Source organism: Pseudochaenichthys georgianus, chromosome 10, assembly GCF_902827115.2.
Source record: "Pseudochaenichthys georgianus chromosome 10, fPseGeo1.2, whole genome shotgun sequence".
Taxonomy (NCBI): Eukaryota; Metazoa; Chordata; class Actinopteri; order Perciformes; family Channichthyidae; genus Pseudochaenichthys; species Pseudochaenichthys georgianus.
Window position 1 is genome coordinate 45,301,435 of NC_047512.1, and position 18,961 is coordinate 45,320,395.

Here is an 18,961-nt window from a genome sequence, read left to right on the forward strand (position 1 = left end):
ACAAGCCTTCTCTCATCTCTTTTTATCCGCGGACCTACTCGCCTCTTACGCTTTATTTGATACTCAGTTTCCTTCGTCTTCATGTTTTGCTCCTGCCCTGCTTCTTTGTCTTGTTTCTCTACACCAGGGGTTCTCAAAGTGCGGCCCGCGGGCCAATGGCGGCCCTCGGAAATGTTTCTGGCGGCCGCGATAGTTCATGTGACACGCTGAAATGCATGCGTTATATTTGAATCCTCCATGGTTGTATCTAGTATGAATTAGAATGGAATTTAAGAATGGTAAAACTGCGCCCCCTGGGTTGTCATTCCTAAATTATGAATGACAGCTTGTGGAAAGTTTGCTAGACTCCTGGTTGCATGGCAACTAGGCATCTCGCGAGTTGCGGTAATTGGTTTGTAAAATAAAGAAAGGATTTGTTTTGGAATTATTTTGTGTTCCGTTTTTTCTTGGGCGGCCCTCAATCCAATAGTGGGTACCTACATTGGCCCTCACTCATCAACACTTTGAGAACCCCTGCTCTACAAGGACCTTGCTTTTATGTCCCTCTCTCTGAAGCTCGTTACTTTTTCATATTTCACATATCTTTGTTAGCTGCATACCCTAAAACATATCTGCTGCATGTTGTTTGTGCACAAACAGGTGCCATCACTGTAACTTAACGTCAGGAGGGGGTGTCGTCACGATGTCCCCTTGGTGTGTTCCTAAGATCCAGTGTGAGAGCTTGGTAAGGGCTATGTTTGCACTTCAGAATGGTAAATGATGATTGATCTAATGATTGAAGTACTTTTGCAACATCCAAAGATACTGGGTTAGCTGTTTGGGTTTTGTTATCTGTGTTCGTTATTCTCGCGTCCAGGAGAGAAGCTTTAAAAGGAGACTAAATGGAGTCTCTGAGAAGGTTCAAATGGTTACTTTAATTAAAAATAAGGCGCGGTAATGTTACCAACAGGATGTTATTCAGTCAGGAGAGAAAGGCTGCGGCTTCCTCTCCCTGTGGTCGGCTGTGCAGAAGAGAGCTCACAAGCATTCGTCCTTCCCGCTTGCTGGCTGTTCGCTCCTCCTCTCTAGGGCTGTGGTGACGTAGGAGACTTCCCCCTCGTTCTTCTGTGTCCGATATCGCGTTAAACGGAGGATTTTGACATTGTACATTCATTGTATAACTAGACACACCTCCTAATCTCTTTCATGACTTTTCATCTAAACACATTCTAAACGCTGAAATCAACACTCTAAAAAATACAGGAAATACTTCACAGCATTTTGATTTCCGGTCGTTCCGGATGTTGTCACATGCTACCCACGTCTGTAAACAATAACGTATTCAAATAAACTGTACCTTCATTTAATATTCAGCAATAATAATCTCTTGGTTCAATTAGTTGTAGTGTTGAATCAGTAGGTTTCGGTGTGCATCACTCCATGTCATTTCGCTGCTAAATTCACATCTATAGGAAATGCTATATTAGCCACATGCTAAATGCTAACCGGAGATGAAGGATTTTCAGAATAAAAGCTTGGTATTGAGAACTTCCGGTTTTTTCCAGAATAAAATAGCATTTAAACTGACGGTATGTTTAAGCTATCAAACATTGATTTTAATTTCTAACAGTTTGTACATTTTTGCATACTTAAAACTAAAGCAATGATAAATACCAAATATAACACAAACTAGGACCAAAACCTAATTATAATATTCTGTAACCTACATTATCCCTTCAAAGACTTGTATTTTAAACGTTTAAACGCATTTTGAAATACAAGGGTATGAAAGCCCTTAACAATATGTTTACTTGATTTAAGTAACACTTTATGTTGAGGGTCACTTGTAGATGATCTGTTATATTAGGTTAACCACGTACAGATCAGTAGACCATCAGGAACACGAGCTGGAAGACTCTGGATGGCGATATCTGTTGAGGTTATTAATGCGTATCGACTGTGCACCAATGCCTTAGCCTTTCCCTATGCAACACTTTAGACGACGTCTTGTTCTTATTGCTTCAAAGGCCAAAGGTCTGCCTTCTGGACTCTGGAGGCCAGACGCTGGCTGGAGGGAACCCTTCAGCCAGCGTTCAGAGTGCCACGACAGGTCATCTCCCTCGAGAGGGAGCAGCAGACCCCGCCTCGCCCCCAGTGAAGAAACAGCAGACCCCGCCTCGCTCCCAGTGAAGAGACAGCAGACCCCGCCTCGCTCCCAGTGAAGAAACAGCAGACCCCGCCTCGCCCCCAGTGAAGAGACAGCAGACCCCGCCTCGCTCCCAGTGAAGAGACAGCAGACCCCGCCTCGCTCCCAGTGAAGAGACAGCAGACCCCGCCTCGCCCCCAGTGAAGAGACAGCAGACCCCGCCTCGCCCCCAGTGAAGAGACAGCAGACCCCGCCTCGCCCCCAGTGAAGAAACAGCAGACCCCGCCTCGCTCCCAGTGAAGAGACAGCAGACCCCGCCTCGCCCCCAGTGAAGAAACAGCAGACCCCGCCTCGCCCCCAGTGAAGAGACAGCAGACCCCGCCTCGCTCCCAGTGAAGAGACAGCAGACCCCGCCTCGCTCCCAGTGAAGAGACAGCAGACCCCGCCTCGCCCCCAGTGAAGAGACAGCAGACCCCGCCTCGCCCCCAGTGAAGAGACAGCAGACCCCGCCTCGCCCCCAGTGAAGAGACAGCAGACCCCGCCTCGCTCCCAGTGAAGAGACAGCAGACCCCGCCTCGCCCCCAGTGAAGAGACAGCAGACCCCGCCTCGCCCCCAGTGAAGAGACAGCAGACCCCGCCTCGCCCCCAGTGAAGAGACAGCAGACCCCGCCTCGCCCCCAGTGAATCAATCAATCAATCAATCAATCAATCAATCAATCAATGTTTATTTATATAGCCCAATATCACAAATGTTACATTTGTCTCAGTGGACTTCACAGTGTGTACAGAATATCAGTATGACAATACGACACCCTCTGTCCTTAGACCCTCACATCGTACAAGGAAAAACTTCCAAAGAAAACCCAGTTTAAAGGGAAAAATGGGAGAAACCTCAGGGAGAGCAGCAGAGGAGGGATCCCTCTCCCAGGACGGACAGACGTGCAATAGATGCCGTGTGTAAATTGAAAAGATAATACATTTGCAACATAGGTAGTCCAAATGTTTGGAAATGCATGTGTGTATAATAGGAAGATGAATCCACGAGGATATCCATCCAGGACCGATGATCCAGGACCACAGCCACGACTCAAGATCCAGCGCTCGCGATCCAGGACCGCAGGATCATCCATGACTCCGGATCCCAGCGTATATAGACACCAAAAAGAAAGACATTTGGGGAAGCTGGGTTAATCGGAACATGAGTGTACACCACAGGTATAGACAGCGAGAAGGAAGAAGTAAGATGTCCCCCGACAAACTAAGCCTATATCAGCAAAACTAGGGGCTGAATCTAATCAGCCCTAACTATAAGCTTTATCAAAAAGGAAGGTCTTCAGCGCACTCTTAAAAACGGATAGGGTGTCTGCCGCCCGAACACAAACTGGAAGCTGATTCCACAAATGTGGAGCTTGATAAGAAAAGGCTCTGGCTCCCATTGTACTTTAGAGACTCTAGGAACAACCAACAATCCTGCATTCTTGGAACGCAATGCCCTAGTAGGACAGTAGGGTATAATGAGTTCTTTAAGGTAAGATGGCGCCTGCCCATTAAGGGCTTTGTAGGCGAGAAGAAGAATTTTAAATTCTATCCTGTGTTCTATAGGGAGCCAGTGTAAGGCAGCCAGAACAGGAGTAATGTGGTCCCTTCTCCTAACTCTGGTTAGTACACGAGCCGCAGCATTTTGAATCAGCTGAAGCGACTTGATTGACTTCTTAGTACTCCCTGATAATAAAGAGTTACAATAATCCAGCCTAGAAGTAACAAATGCATGGACTAGTTTCTCTGCATCGTTTTGAGGCAAGATATGCCTGATTTTTGCAATGTTACGTAGATGGAAGTAGGCGGTCCTTGAAATTGATTTTATGTGGGCGTTAAAGGATAAATCCTGATCAAATATAACACCAAGATTCCTTACAGTCTCACTGGAGGCCAAATTAATGCCATCCATAGTTAGTATGTCTTTAGATAAGTTGTTTCGTAGATTCTTCGGGCCAAGTACAATAACTTCAGTTTTGGTCGTGTTTAACATCAAAAAGTTTAAGGTCATCCACGTTTTTAAGTCCTTAAGGCAGTCTTGAATTTTATTTAGATGATTAATTTCATCAGGCTTGATTGATAAATATAGTTGAGTATCATCCGCATAACAATGAAAGTTTAAAGAATGATTCCTTATAATATTGCCTAACGGAAGCATATATAATGTGAACAAAATAGGTCCGAGCACTGAGCCCTGTGGCACTCCATGGCTAACTTTGGTTTGCGTGGAAGATTCATCGTTAACACGTACAAACTGAGAGCGTTCAGATAGATAGGACCTAAACCAGCCTAAAGCAGTTCCCTGTATGCCAACTAAGTGCTCTAGTCTTTGCAATAGGATATCATGGTCGATAGTATCAAATGCAGCACTGAGATCGAGCAAAACAAGAATAGAGACAAGTCCCTTGTCTGAGGCTATTAGAATATCATTTGTGACTTTAACCAGAGCTGTCTCTGTGCTATGATGTGTTCTAAAGCCAGACTGAAAATCTTCAAATAAATCATTGTTTTTTAAGTAATCACACAACTGTTTTGCGACCGCTTTCTCAAGAATTTTTGAGAGGAACGGAAGATTAGAAATAGGTCTATAGTTGGCTAAAACCTCTGGATCGAGGTTGTGCTTTTTAAGAAGCGGTTTTATCACTGCTACTTTGAATGATTGTGGAACATAGCCTGATAATAAAGACATATTCATAATATTTAATAAAGAGGTGCTAATTAATGGAAAAACTTCCTTCAACAGCTTAGTTGGAATTGGGTCTAACATGCACGTTGATGGTTTAGAAGAGAGAATCATTGAATGTAATTGTTCAAGGTTAATGGCTGAAAAGCATTCTAGTTTACTATCTAGTGTAATATTAGAACTTACGATTCCGGGAGCTGTTGATAACACTATACTGGTCGAAGGCAAGAGGTCATTAATTTTGTTTCTAAGAGTAACAATTTTATCGTTAAAAAAGCACATAAAATCATTACTACTGAGTGCTATGGGAATAGAAGGCTCAATGGAGCTGTGGCTCTCCGTCAGCCTGGCTACAGTGCTGAAAAGAAATCTTGCATTATTCTTATTCTCATCTATTAATGAAGAGTAGTAGGCTGCTCTCGCTTTACGCAGTGCTTTCTTATATTCATTGAGAGTAATATGCCAAATTAAACGAGATTCTTCAAGTTTAGTGGAACGCCATATCCTTTCAAGTTGTCTAGACTTTTGCTTTATTTTGCGGGTTTCGGCATTATGCCATGGAGCTAATCTATGTTGTTTTATTTTCTTCTTTTTCAAAGGAGCAACAGAGTCTAATTTTATTCGCAGCGCATCTATAGCACTATCAACAACATGATCAATTTGGGGTGGTGTACATTTTGTATAAGTTTCCTCCCCTACATGCAGACATGCTATCGAGTTAAGTATTGGTTGAATCTCTTCCTTAAATGTGGCTATAGCACTAACAGATAGGTTTCTGCTGCAGGAGCTTTTGACTAATGCTTTGTAGTCTAGTAACAGTACTTCAAAAGTTACTAAGAAATGGTCGGATAAAGCAGGATTATGCGGTTCGACTAATAGTTGCTCAATTTCAATACCATAAGTCAGAACAAGGTCGAGAGTGTGATTATAACAGTGGGTTGGTTTATTTACACTCTGACAGAAACCAACAGAATCTAATATAGAGTTAAATGCAACAGTAAGGCTATTTTTATCATCGTCAACATGAATATTAAAGTCACCTACGATAATTACTTTGTCTGTTTTAAGAACCAAAGTTGATAAAAACTCAGAGAATTCTGATAAGAATTCTGAATAAGGACCTGGTGCACGATACACTGTAACAAATAAGATTGGCTGCAAAGTTGCAAAGTGAAGAGACAGCAGACCCCGCCTCGCCCCCAGTGAGGGAACAGCAGACCCCGCCTCCCCCCAGAGAGGGAGCAGCAGACCCCGCCTCCCCCCAGAGAGGGAGCAGCAGACCCCGCCTCCCCCCAGAGAGGGAACAGCAGACCCCGCCTCCCCCCAGAGAGGGAACAGCAGACCACGCCTCGCCCCCAGTGAAGAGACAGCAGACCCCGCCTCGCTCCCAGAGAAGAGACAGCAGACCCCGCCTCGCCCCCAGTGAAGAGACAGCAGACCCCGCCTCGCCCCCAGTGAAGAGACAGCAGACCCCGCAATACAAATAAATAAAGATGTATTCTGAACTGAAATGCCTCTCGGTCAAACTGCTTGTTTATCTTTTGCAGGCTGGTGCATGAACACACGAACAGTTGTTTTTCAGTAATCTAGCACCTCTTCGAAGACACCTTTGATTTATTAATAATAATAATAATGAAGGAGAATTATGATACTGTGGAAGGAACAGTGTTTAACAGTGTTGTTTTCTTTTGAATAATAATGAAAGAGAATTATAAACATACCCAAAACTAAATTAACAGTGTTGTTTAATATACATATAAAAGACTATATTTTTGAAATTCTCAACTAAATTAACAGAATATATAAACATTCATGTGAACGTGCGTTGACCGTCACGTGCTCCGTCACGTGCCGCGGGACCTGTGTGTGCGGTTCTGTAACGGCTGTCTCCGACGCTGCAGCTTCATACTATTGGGAAAAGCTCCATACAAATTAAATCTATTATTTTTTTATTTATTATTATTCGAGTTTCTTTCCATGGCAACAGCAGAAGTCTAAACCAAACTATTTCAGTGACATCACTGATGACATCATCGCACACTGAAGCGATGACATCATTGGCTTTGATGAGTGTGATGTCACGATGATGTCACAGGAGTCTGAAGGAAGATTGCAAGGGCATGCGTGTGCATTCACTCGTCACTCTTCACTCCAGAGCTGTACGTGGTGACATTCAGACGACCTTCACGACCTTCAGACAGAACACTTCTTCCACAGAGAAATAGATTATTCTACCTTCGCACGACACAAGTCTACAGACGGTGCCATGGATAGAAGAAGCCACCAGAACAACCCGAGGGGAAACCCGAGGCCATTCGACCATGGAGCAGAAGCCGATCGAGCTTACAAGCAGGTCCACTGCAGAAATGGCCAGATAAACGGCCTGGAGGAGTATCGTGGGGCCTTTCAGGAGGAGAGGACGACATTTTGCCACAGTATGCGCAAACAAAAAGACAAGGTCAAACGTCTCGAGGAGCTCCTGAACTACAGGAACTCAGGGCTCCACAAAGAGAACACAAAGCTGGTCGACACCATCATGGAGCGTGAGGCAGAAATCTCCCGTCTGAATGGGAATATTGAAAATGCAGAATGCCAACACAAGAGGCAGATGGACCAAATGGTGGCAAGGCATGAGGCAGAGAAAGGAAATGCCTCAGACGAGAAGGACCAGGCGACATCTGACCCAGAGACCATCACACTGAGGACGAGGAAAGGGGAGACCGTGAAAGAGCTGATCAGAAAAGGGGATGAACTCCTCGAGTGTGTGACAATCTTAGAGGATAGAAACAGCGATCTGGAGGAGAAGATGGACGCTGCAGAGCTTCAACACAAGAAGCAGCTGGAAGACACAGTGGCCTTGTATGAGACACAGCAACAGAAGCTCTCAGACCAACACAACGAGGCCAACCTGGTGACTTTGAACCTGCTGCAGAGGAGAGAGGAACAGCTCCTTCAATGCGAGGACAAGTTCACCAAGAGCCTGGCCGAACATACTCTCACCTGGGAGAGTGAGAAGCAAACGCTGGAGATGAAGTTGAAAGAGGTGGAGAAGAAGAAAAAATACCAGGCCAGTAGAAACAAGACCTTGCAGACGGAATTCCAACAGCTGGAGGACCAGTTGAAAATGCAAGAGGACATGTTCTCCAAAGACCTGGCCGAGAAGCAGCAGATGGAGACAACACTGAATGAGGTGACTCAGGAAAAGAACGACATGGCCAAGGTAACCCTGACCTTGGAGACCGAGTTCAAACAGGTGGAGGCTAAATTAGAGCAGGTGGAAAAGGAGAAAGATCGCCTGGCCGAGAATAACCTGGGCTGGGAGACGGACGTCAAGCAGCTGAAAGGACAGGTGAGCGAGCAGGAGGAGAAGTTCTCCAAAGACCTGGCTGAAAAACAGCTGAACTGGGAGCAGGTTGTCCAACGCAAGGAGACGGATGTCAAGCAGTTGGAAAACCAATTGGAAGAGCAGAAGAAGCTCTCCAAAGACCTGGCCCAGAACCAGGAGAGCTGGGAGACCAAGCTTAATTTGGTGGAGACCAAATTAAAGGAGGTGACTCAGGAGAAGGACGACCTGGCCGAGAAACACCAGAGCGATATGAAAGAGGTAGAGGCAAAGTTAAAAATGGTTAGGGATGAGAAAAAGGACTCAGCCAAGAAGAACCAGAGCATGGAGTTGGATCTCAAACTGAAGAAGAGGCTAGTCAAGCAGTTGGAAAACCAATTGGAAGAGCAGGAGAAGCTCTCCAAAGACCTGGCTGAAAAACAGCTGAACTGGGAGCAGTTTGTCCAACGCAAGGAGACGGATGTCAAGCAGTTGGAAAACCAATTAGAAGAGCAGAAGAAGTTCTCCAAAGACCTGGCTGAAAAACAGCTGCGCTGGGAGCAGTTTGTCCAACGCAAGGACACGGATGTCAAGCAGTTGGAAAACCAATTGGAAGAGCAGAAGAAGAAGTTCTCCAGAGACCTGGCTGAAAAACAGCTGCGCTGGGAGCAGTTTGTCCAACGCAAGGACACGGATGTCAAGCAGTTGGAGAACGATTTGGAAGAGCAGAAGAAGAAGTTCTCCAAAGACCTGGCTGAAAAACAGCTGAACTGGGAGCAGTTTGTCCAACGCAAGGACACGGATGTCAAGCAGTTGGAGAACGATTTGGAAGAGCAGAAGAAGAAGCTCTCCAGAGACCTGGCTGAAAAACAGCTGCACTGGGAGCAGGTTGTCCAACGCAAGGACACGGATGTCAAGCAGTTGGAAAACCAATTGGAAGAGCAGAAGAAGAAGTTCTCCAGAGACCTGGCCCAGAACCAGGAGAGCTGGGAGTCCAGGGTTCATTCGGTGGAGACCACGTTACAGGAGGTGACTCTGGAGAAGGACGACCTGGACCAGAAACACCAGCGCATGGAGACCAAGCTTCACCTGACGGAGACGCAGGTGGAGGAGCAGAGGGACGAGCTGGCTCAGAGCAGACTGAGCTGGGCAACGACTGAGGAAAAGATGGAGGAGGAAAATAAGCTTCTGGAAGACCTCTGTCTTCACATGAAGAATAAGAGCAGGGGTTTCTTCTCCTGCAGGAGGGGGGACACTGAGGACAGAGACGTTGCCTTGCAGAAAATGATAAGCAAGATGCAAGAGAAGGAGATGAGGAAGAAAGCCAAAGACGCGAGAAACACCTCCTCAGAGGAGATGGAGGAAGCTTCTGGTGATTCAGCTCCAGCTGGACAACAGTAACTCCCTGCCTCCATTTCCCTCACCCCCTCCCTCCTACCTCACCCCCTCCCTCCTTCACTTTTTGCTCAGATATGGTTTTCTCCTGGAGCTCAGGTTTTCCAGAAATCCATATTAATAAGGAATCAAAAAAACACCAACACTAAGTCCCTCCTCCATTTGCCTCCCCTCACCCCAGCCTCCAAAGCGGCTTTGAGTTCAAGAAAAGCGCTATATAAATATAATGTATTGTTGTATCTTCCCCTTTATACGGTGGCCCTGAAGTGCAAGTCAAACAACATTTCACAAAACGCCACAGCATTTAGTGCTGTAGTGTTTTGTGAAATGTTGTTTGACTTGCACTTCAGGGCCACCGTACCCTCACTCCACCATCCATAACGCCCCCCCCCCCCTTCCACTTTTGGGTTTTCTCCTGGAGCTCAGGTTCGCCCACAACAAATGTTCCTATTAGGATTAGGATTAAAATTAGGATTAGAAAGATCTGATTTAAAAATAAAATACTAATTCAAATATATCTGTTCACGCGTGTGCCTCACTGTGTAAATACAGTATACATTGTTTACTGCATCACATGTTGGTTACTAAAGTACTTCTACTTATTCATTGTATGTTTAATCAACACTTTCATAAATAAAACAACCTATGGTATGAAATATAAAATGGTGTTTTTCTATTTGTCTCACTGTACACATTCAATTCCATATGTATGTATTTGTTAACTGTGTTCATACAAGCTGGTGAAATATTCTGGGGCTTTAATACTCCACATGTTGAGGTGAAGCGGAACATGTAATTGTATTGACTGAAACATGGTGGCACTTTTAAAATAAAAATAGGGAAAGGAATATATGCCTTATGTGATGTGATTTTAATTCAACAACACGAACATTTAAAACCTCACTTAAGACAAATTAAAAGTAATTATTATCTGCAAAACAGATTGTAGGAACATTTCTCAACCCATTGATGGACACAAGTTAATCAAAACTCCCATTTAAAATAAAATATTTAATCGCATGATTATCCGTAGTTAATCGCACATTTTTGATCTGTTCTAAATGTACCTTAGAGGAATGTCACTATTTGACCAAAATCAATATGGTCCTACCAAAGATGGTGTAAACATGGCCATTGATTATATCAATATGATATTTCACAAGGCAGCTATTAAAGCTGACCTTATAAAGCAAAAGCAGAAGCCTGTTAAAAGGCTGACACATGGTTTGACCAGGAATGCAAGACCATCAGAAAGACCTGAGAAAAATAGCAAATGAAAAACATCGGCAACCAAACAACCCAGCCTTACGCATTAGATACGATGACGTTTTAAACAAATATAAATGTACAATAAGGAACAAAAAACTAAATGATACCCACATGAAACTTGAAGATATTGAGAAAGCCATTGATCAAAATCAATTCTGGGATCTGTGGAACAACTTCAACACAAAACAACCACAAGCATTACCATCCACACGGTGACGTCTGGAGAGAACATTTAGAAAGTTTGTACAAAGACGTACCAATAAATCTAATGAATTCAGATCAATGTATTACAAAAGAGAAACTCCAAACATTAGAAGAAACTATTACAGACAACCAAAACCCCCCACACAGACACAATCTCTCCGGCCAAGGAAAGCTTGTGGCCCAGACAACATTCAAAACGAAATGCTCAGATGCAGCACCCCAGAGATGCAGGGACAGTGTTCAAGCTGTTCAGTATCGTATTGCAGTCAGGATGTTTTCACCTGGTGCAAAGGGCTCATTTCCCCCATTCATAAGAGTGGAGCTAATCAGACCCTAAGAACTACCGTGGCGTCTGTGTCAGCAGCTGTCTGGGGATCAGACCCTAAGAACTACCGTGGCGTCTGTGTCAGCAGCTGCCTGGGGATCAGACCCTAAGAACTACCGTGGCGTCTGTGTCAGCAGCTGTCTGGGAATCAGACCCTAAGAACTACCGTGGCGTCTGTGTCAGCAGCTGTCTGGGAATCAGACCCTAAGAACTACCGTGGCGTCTGAGTCAGCAGCTGCCTGGGGATCAGACCCTAAGAACTACCGTGGCGTCTGTGTCAGCAGCTGTCTGGGGATCAGACCCTAAGAACTACCGTGGCGTCTGTGTCAGCAGCTGTCTGGGAATCAGACCCTAAGAACTACCGTGGCGTCTGTGTCAGCAGCTGTCTGGGAATCAGACCCTAAGAACTACCGTGGCGTCTGTGTCAGCAGCTGTCTGGTGATCAGACCCTAAGAACTACCGTGGCGTCTGTGTCAGCAGCTGTCTGGGGATCAGACCCTAAGAACTACCGTGGCGTCTGTGTCAGCAGCTGTCTGGGAATCAGACCCTAAGAACTACCGTGGCGTCTGTGTCAGCAGCTGTCTGGGAATCAGACCCTAAGAACTACCGTGGCGTCTGTGTCAGCAGCTGTCTGGGGATCAGACCCTAAGAACTACCGTGGCGTCTGTGTCAGCAGCTGTCTGGGGATCAGACCCTAAGAACTACCGTGGCGTCTGTGTCAGCAGCTGTCTGGGGATCAGACCCTAAGAACTACCGTGGCGTCTGTGTCAGCAGCTGTCTGGGGATCAGACCCTAAGAACTACCGTGGCGTCTGTGTCAGCAGCTGTCTGGGGATCAGACCCTAAGAACTACCGTGGCGTCTGTGTCAGCAGCTGTCTGGGGATCAGACCCTAAGAACTACCGTGGCGTCTGTGTCAGCAGCTGTCTGGGGATCAGACCCTAAGAACTACCGTGGCGTCTGTGTCAGCAGCTGTCTGGGGATCAGACCCTAAGAACTACCGTGGCGTCTGTGTCAGCAGCTGTCTGGGGATCAGACCCTAAGAACTACCGTGGCGTCTGTGTCAGCAGCTGTCTGGGGATCAGACCCTAAGAACTACCGTGGCGTCTGTGTCAGCAGCTGTCTGGGAATCAGACCCTAAGAACTACCGTGGCGTCTGTGTCAGCAGCTGCCTGGGGATCAGACCCTAAGAACTACCGTGGCGTCTGTGTCAGCAGCTGTCTGGGAATCAGACCCTAAGAACTACCGTGGCGTCTGTGTCAGCAGCTGTCTGGGAATCAGACCCTAAGAACTACCGTGGCGTCTGTGTCAGCAGCTGTCTGGGGATCAGACCCTAAGAACTACCGTGGCGTCTGTGTCAGCAGCTGTCTGGGGATCAGACCCTAAGAACTACCGTGGCGTCTGTGTCAGCAGCTGTCTGGGGATCAGACCCTAAGAACTACCGTGGCGTCTGTGTCAGCAGCTGTCTGGGAATCAGACCCTAAGAACTACCGTGGCGTCTGTGTCAGCAGCTGCCTGGGGATCAGACCCTAAGAACTACCGTGGCGTCTGTGTCAGCAGCTGTCTGGGAATCAGACCCTAAGAACTACCGTGGCGTCTGTGTCAGCAGCTGTCTGGGGATCAGACCCTAAGAACTACCGTGGCGTCTGTGTCAGCAGCTGTCTGGGGAAATTATTCTGTAGCATTCTAAATAAAAGAATACAAGATTTCCTTAACCAACAATCCATCTTGAGTACAGATCAAATTGGCTTCCTTCCAAAACACCGCACCACCGACCATGTGTATACCCTTCACATTTTAGTTAACAAACATGTACACCAAACACAACATGGTGAGATATTCACTTGTTTCATTGATTTCAAAAAAGCTTTGGACTCTATTCGGCACGATGGGCTCCGTCATAGACTTCTACATCGTGGTACAGGGGGCAACATGTACGATCTGGTTAAATCAATGTATTTAGAGAATAAGTGTGCTGTTATTGGAGACAAACAAACTGAATTATTCACCCAGAGAAGAGGCGTTCGTCAGGGTTGCAATTTAAGTCCCACTTTATTTAATATATATATAAATGAAGTTGCTGTTCAGTTGGATCACTGTGCCCAATTGCTTTAACAGTAAATAAACATTGAATGTGTTTAATTGAATAGTAAAGGGGTTTAACGTTAGTGGCAGGTTGTGTGTGAGAGAGAATAAATAAGACAGCCCAATATTTTAAAAAAAAAATTCTTTCCGCATATTTCACCGCATAAAGTCACATAAAAACCCCGCATGTTTAATCGCATAATCAAGGATTTTTGCCCGCGTTTTTCTGGAGGGCCTAATAGATGAGAGTAGAATCTACGTCACTTTACAGCCCCGCCCACTTTTGGGGAAACCAACGCTGTCATTTGAACGGCGATCAAGCCTGAAGCCACAGAGATCTTCTGTTACTGTCCTTTCTTCTTAGAGGAAGTACAGAAACACGTAACTCTGGAGTTGCTTTAATGTTTGAGGTGCAATAAACGACACGGCAGCTTTCAACTCCTGGACGCTTAGGGAGTGAGAGTGTGTTGCCTTTGAAGACATCCAGCGAATCGCACATTTCATCAATAACTTTGCAGATGTATTTTCCATGCACTTCCTGGACGGATACAAGGATTTAAGAGGACAGACATACGTGTCCTTCCAACAATCGAGACCAAGTCCTCTGTGTGGCGGAAATACAAGGCCCAGATGCAGGAGAATGGTTATTATAATGTTATGTTATAATAAATAATTTTTCTCTTGCGGGTTTATCACAAGTTGAGTTCTCTTTTTCTTCCGACCCATGGGACCTTATGTCGGAAAAATTATATATTGAAATCAATGGAGAGAGAAATATTATCTTTTGAATCGTGCCATTACACATATCATGTTTGTCAATCTTAAAAAGTCAGTTTGTTGTAAAACTGTTGAAATATGTGACCTGCTCCATCGAAATCAGTCGCTTTGAGTTGTATACACGGTTGGAAAGAGGATATTCCTAGCTTTCTAATGATATCAGGATTGTTTTTGTACTCCAAATATTAAGCGAAATATGTCACATTATATAATGACTGTCACAGAGTCCTCATTTTGAGAAAAAGGCCTTTAAAGTTTCCTCTCTCTGGAATCCATCGATCTGATTGATTATTAGTGGAGCAAATGATCAAAATACTACGGAGGGAAGATATTTTCGTTTGGAGGGGAAGCTCGCGAGAGTGTGTGTGTACGTGTGTGTGTGTGTGTGTGTGTGTTTGTTTCCCGGGGAAAACCCTCACGAGAAACACCGGCTGTTGTTGTGCCTGCTGTGGCGTTAAATTACTCCGTTCTCCGCTTCTAATTATGCCGTTACAAGCTTCAAAGTTATATTTATCATCTGAATTTGCCGAAACAAGTTTAATATTCTGAAAGCCAAGACTCTGTTTAATTTAAATCAGATGAAAACAAACTGTAACGGACCCTGCCGTGTTATCTATGATTACTTTACTCTTACATTCATAATGTCAGCCGGAGGGAGGGGGGCGGCGCTGCTGGAAGAGCAGATTGCGAGTGAGAGGTGCTTGTCTTCGTCCCTTTACAAGCTTCAAAAATGTATTTATCGTGTGATTTTGGAAATAAAAGTTTCATATTCTGAAAGCCAAGACTTTGTTTGTTTAAAATCAAACAAAACACCCGAACCCTGAAAAAATAGTTTTTTACGTAAATCCACGTTTATTCTGAAATGAGCCGTTGCGACTTCCGACTGATTTCGATAGAGCGGGTCACATATGAGAAAAATACGCAACTAGAAAGACTACAAATCCCAGAGTAAGTAAGTCATTAACGTTACACATCACACTCGTGTTACTCACCGAAACCTTGTAAAGCCGGTCCCGCATGCTGGCTCTAACGCGGGGGTGGGGAACCTTTTTCCTCTCAAGGGCCATTTAAATTTTTTCAACATCCTCCGAGGGCCGTACAAATTATTGACCTCCGCTTAAAAATACTAAAATCACACCCATTCATTTCGCCTTTCTTTCATGCTGTGCAAAGAAAAAGCAACCTCTGAATCCAGATATCTCACCATGACTCACGCATGCACGTGCACGGTGTGGCGTGACCACCCAAACAGAAAGATATGGACACAAGGTGTACAAATGTATTTAGTTTCCTATCCATGTGGACATGATTTAAGTGGGGGGGGGGGGGACCTAACCTCCTCTAGGGGGGTCCGGGGGCATGCTCCCCCGGGAAGATTTTTTCTTTTTAAATGTTGAAGTTTAAAGCATCAATCTGGTGCACTTTGAGAGCAACATTAGGTGACATTTGTGAAGTCCCGGCCCGGAGCGACGTTCTAGTGCTCTGCTCTCCGGCAGCTCTAAACCCCTGTCGGGTGAGACATATACCACGTGATGACACGTTAGGTGTTGTGTTCAAGAACCCTGACCGTAGCCAGGAAAAACAGGCACTTGTTTGTTTAATTATTTTGCAGTCTAGATTTATTTTATTTTTTGGGTGAGTTACCTCGAGGGCCATATCAAATTGTCTCGCGGGTCGTATTCGGCCCGGGGGCCGGAGGTTCCCCGCCCCTGCTCTCACGGAACCGACTAACTCCCCTTGTGTGTGTGTACAGCTCTCAATGTGCCCAGACTTGGAGTGATTTTAACCTCTTTTAATACTTTCCACCTCATTCTGAAAGAAAGAAGTGAAATGTTCAACGTGACGGCCGTCTTGGTGTGTGGTGCGAGACGGGAGATGTAGTTCATTGAGCGTTTCACACAAAAAAAGTGTTACTTCACAGTTTTACAACACATTTACATTTTTTGACTTGCAAAATTATCTTTTAAAAATGGTCAAACATCATGTGGCACAATTCAAACGGGATCAACAGATAATCTTTCTCTCTCCCTCTCTCCATTGACTTCAATATATAATTTTTCCAACATAAGGTCATAACATTTAAAAACCTATTCATGTGTCATACTCATTTAACGGGAAGAAACTCAGCTAACTGACGATACGAACCATGTTTACCGAAACAAAACACAAGTCTCACAAGAAGCGTCTAAATGAGCGAATAAATGCTAACACACTTAGCACATAACTCTAGGGTTACTAGGGCTGTCAAGTTAACGCAAAAAAAAATGAACGCCACTAATTATTTTAACGTGAGTAACGCATGTGTATTTTTTGTCCTCAGCCGCCCCGTAGTTTCAGAGCGCATCGAGTTTAAAATACCATCTCCAAGCTGATGCTGACAGCCCCGCTCCTGCCGCCCGCTTGCATTATTGTTGTTGTTAGCATCTGGTGCTAGCTAGCTGCGCTAACGGATATAAGGAGCTGTTTCAATGAAAACAGAGGAGCGACATTTCGCCACAACTGCACCGAGCACTTGACTTGATGCAGGAAGCAGACAGCAGGACATTGGAGGAGAAGTCAGCACACTCAGCTCGGATAGTGCGCAACATGATTGCAGCGTCCAGGCAGCTCCCGTTGGAGCGTATGCCTTGAGTTGCACATAGCGCCAACCATCCATCACAGTGTCTTTCCGGTCAGTGTATGTTTTGGTCATTGGATTTTCTTTTCACAAATGGAAATTCGATTCTCGTTTTCAAATTGAAAAACCAAAATTAAAATACAAGGCGTTTTTCTTTATCATGGTCAAACATGTATTCACTAAACTTAAAAAACGGGATGATTTTCATGTTCTACTTCTCAAAATAAAGTCACGAGAAAACAGAAACAAAAAAACCCAGTTTTTTCATATTCTGCTACCGGAAGCTGTCTTTCAAAATAGGAGCGCAGATGAGGACGGTCAATCCGTGTATCTACGGTCCATTTGTTTGCACAACGAAAACAGCCAAGACACACATTGAGCGCAGAAAATGAATGTTACTAAGGACTGTAAATATAATAGGCCTGTGTCTAAAATGGACAACATGTTGGAGGGGTCGGCTTTTTTTTTTTTTAATCACAGTCTTGGATATGTCAAAGATTGGCAACAACATTTATTTTGGTGGATTATTAGTTTTTGCACAGAATCAGATTAAACAAAAAACTCACATTAGCCACTCGTGTCCCATCCACTCCCATTATAACCACATATTTTGATCTCTCCGCCATACCGGTATATAATCATGCATTTTATAATGTCAGGGTTTTATATTGGAGGACAATAGTTAAATGTGTCCCTTTTTACTGTTTATCACCAGATGTGACATTTTACAATTGAATTATATGACCTATAAAAACACTGAAGTAATTTCAACTTTCTCTGAAAACATTTTTAAATCAGATGTATCAATGTCAACATTTATTTTCCAAACAGCAAACTGCAATCAATATTCAAAACAGAACAATGATATGTATGCGTGTGTGTTGAATAAAATGAGATATGGATGAAGATAGAGCAAGTATGTGTTTTAGAGAGGGAGTAAGATAGATGGAGATAACAAATAGTGTGTGTGTGTGTGTGTGTGTGTGTGTGTGTGTGTGTGTGTGTGTGTGTGTGTGTGTGTGTGTGTGTGTGTGTGTGTGTGTGTGTGTGTGTGTGTGAGAGTGAGTGAGAGAGAGATCAGTTCATCCAGCAGAACCTGCAGCAGGGGATTGGATGCTCTCTGCAGGTGAACTTTTCCCAGTGCACATCCAGCACAGTCCCGTCTTTTTTGTGGAGCCGCTTGCGGTTGTGCCGGTGTCGGGGGCAGCTGCCGAGGCCTGTATGTCCGCCACTATGGTAACAGCAGCCGGTGTACGAGGTGGATGCTTTCTCCGCATGATTTTTGCAGACACCAGAGATCTCCCCAACTCCTCCAAGAAAAGCCTCCTCCTGAAGGACTTGGCTTGCTTCCAGGAGGGATCCACAGCAGTAAAAAGCACACATGCGTTGAAGGCAGAGACATCTATCATGTTGTGGAGGCTGTGGCCACCGATGGGTCATCCTCCTGCAGCTGTAGGAGCCCACAACCTACAAAAGATCAATACAAAATTAATACAAATATTCTTTTAAATTATTAACAACTGTATCATGTATTATTTATATACTGGTAATGCCTCCATACCTTGTCTAGGTTGTCGACAGCTCCCTTGCAGTGGTTGTGGTCTCCTCCTCTGTCACGTTTCTCCCCCGTTTGGGAATGTAGCTCACCGCTGTGGTGTTCTTGGTAAACCCAAAAGAGAGGCGAGGGCAGCTCTCTGCCTCTCCTGCAGGAGTTTGGATGGAAGCTCAGGCTTATTTCTTCGGATGGTTCCGACCAGGGCCACTTTCCTCTGGCCCACCTCGGCAGCACTGCCAGCAGCTTTACCGGTGTAAATCTGGCACTTCCAGGCATAGGAGGTTTCAACGTCAGCGGTGATCCAGATTTTTAGCCCATACTTTGCTGGCTTGCTTGGTATGCATTGCTGGAATTTGCAGCGGTCTCTGAAGGGGACAAGCTGCTCATCGACACACACATCTTCACCAGTGGATTCGCCCTTCGATTTGTACACTCCAAAACCAGGAGAACGATGTATGCACGAATATCTGTGGCATCCACATCACTCACGTTTGCCACCGAACGTCCCCCCTGCACGTTTGTCATGACGACAATACTACTGATGATCTCAGCAGTGAAAGATAAATTGAA

General features: G+C 44.9%; 1 protein-coding gene across 1 annotated transcript; it reads left to right on the plus strand.

Moving 5' to 3' along the window:
* The first annotated feature begins 7,041 nt into the window (after positions 1-7,041).
* Positions 7,042-10,149, plus strand: LOC117454229 (interaptin-like). Its single transcript, XM_034093389.2, has one exon. It carries the CDS (start codon positions 7,111-7,113, stop codon positions 9,565-9,567), a length of 2,457 nt encoding a protein of 818 aa, XP_033949280.1. The 5' UTR covers positions 7,042-7,110; the 3' UTR covers positions 9,568-10,149.
* The last annotated feature ends 8,812 nt before the right edge of the window (positions 10,150-18,961 follow it).

Coding starts and splice junctions, on each gene's coding strand:
- LOC117454229 (XM_034093389.2), top strand. CDS start 7,111: ATGGATAGAAGAAGCCACCAGAACAACCCGAGGGGAAACCCGAGGCCA.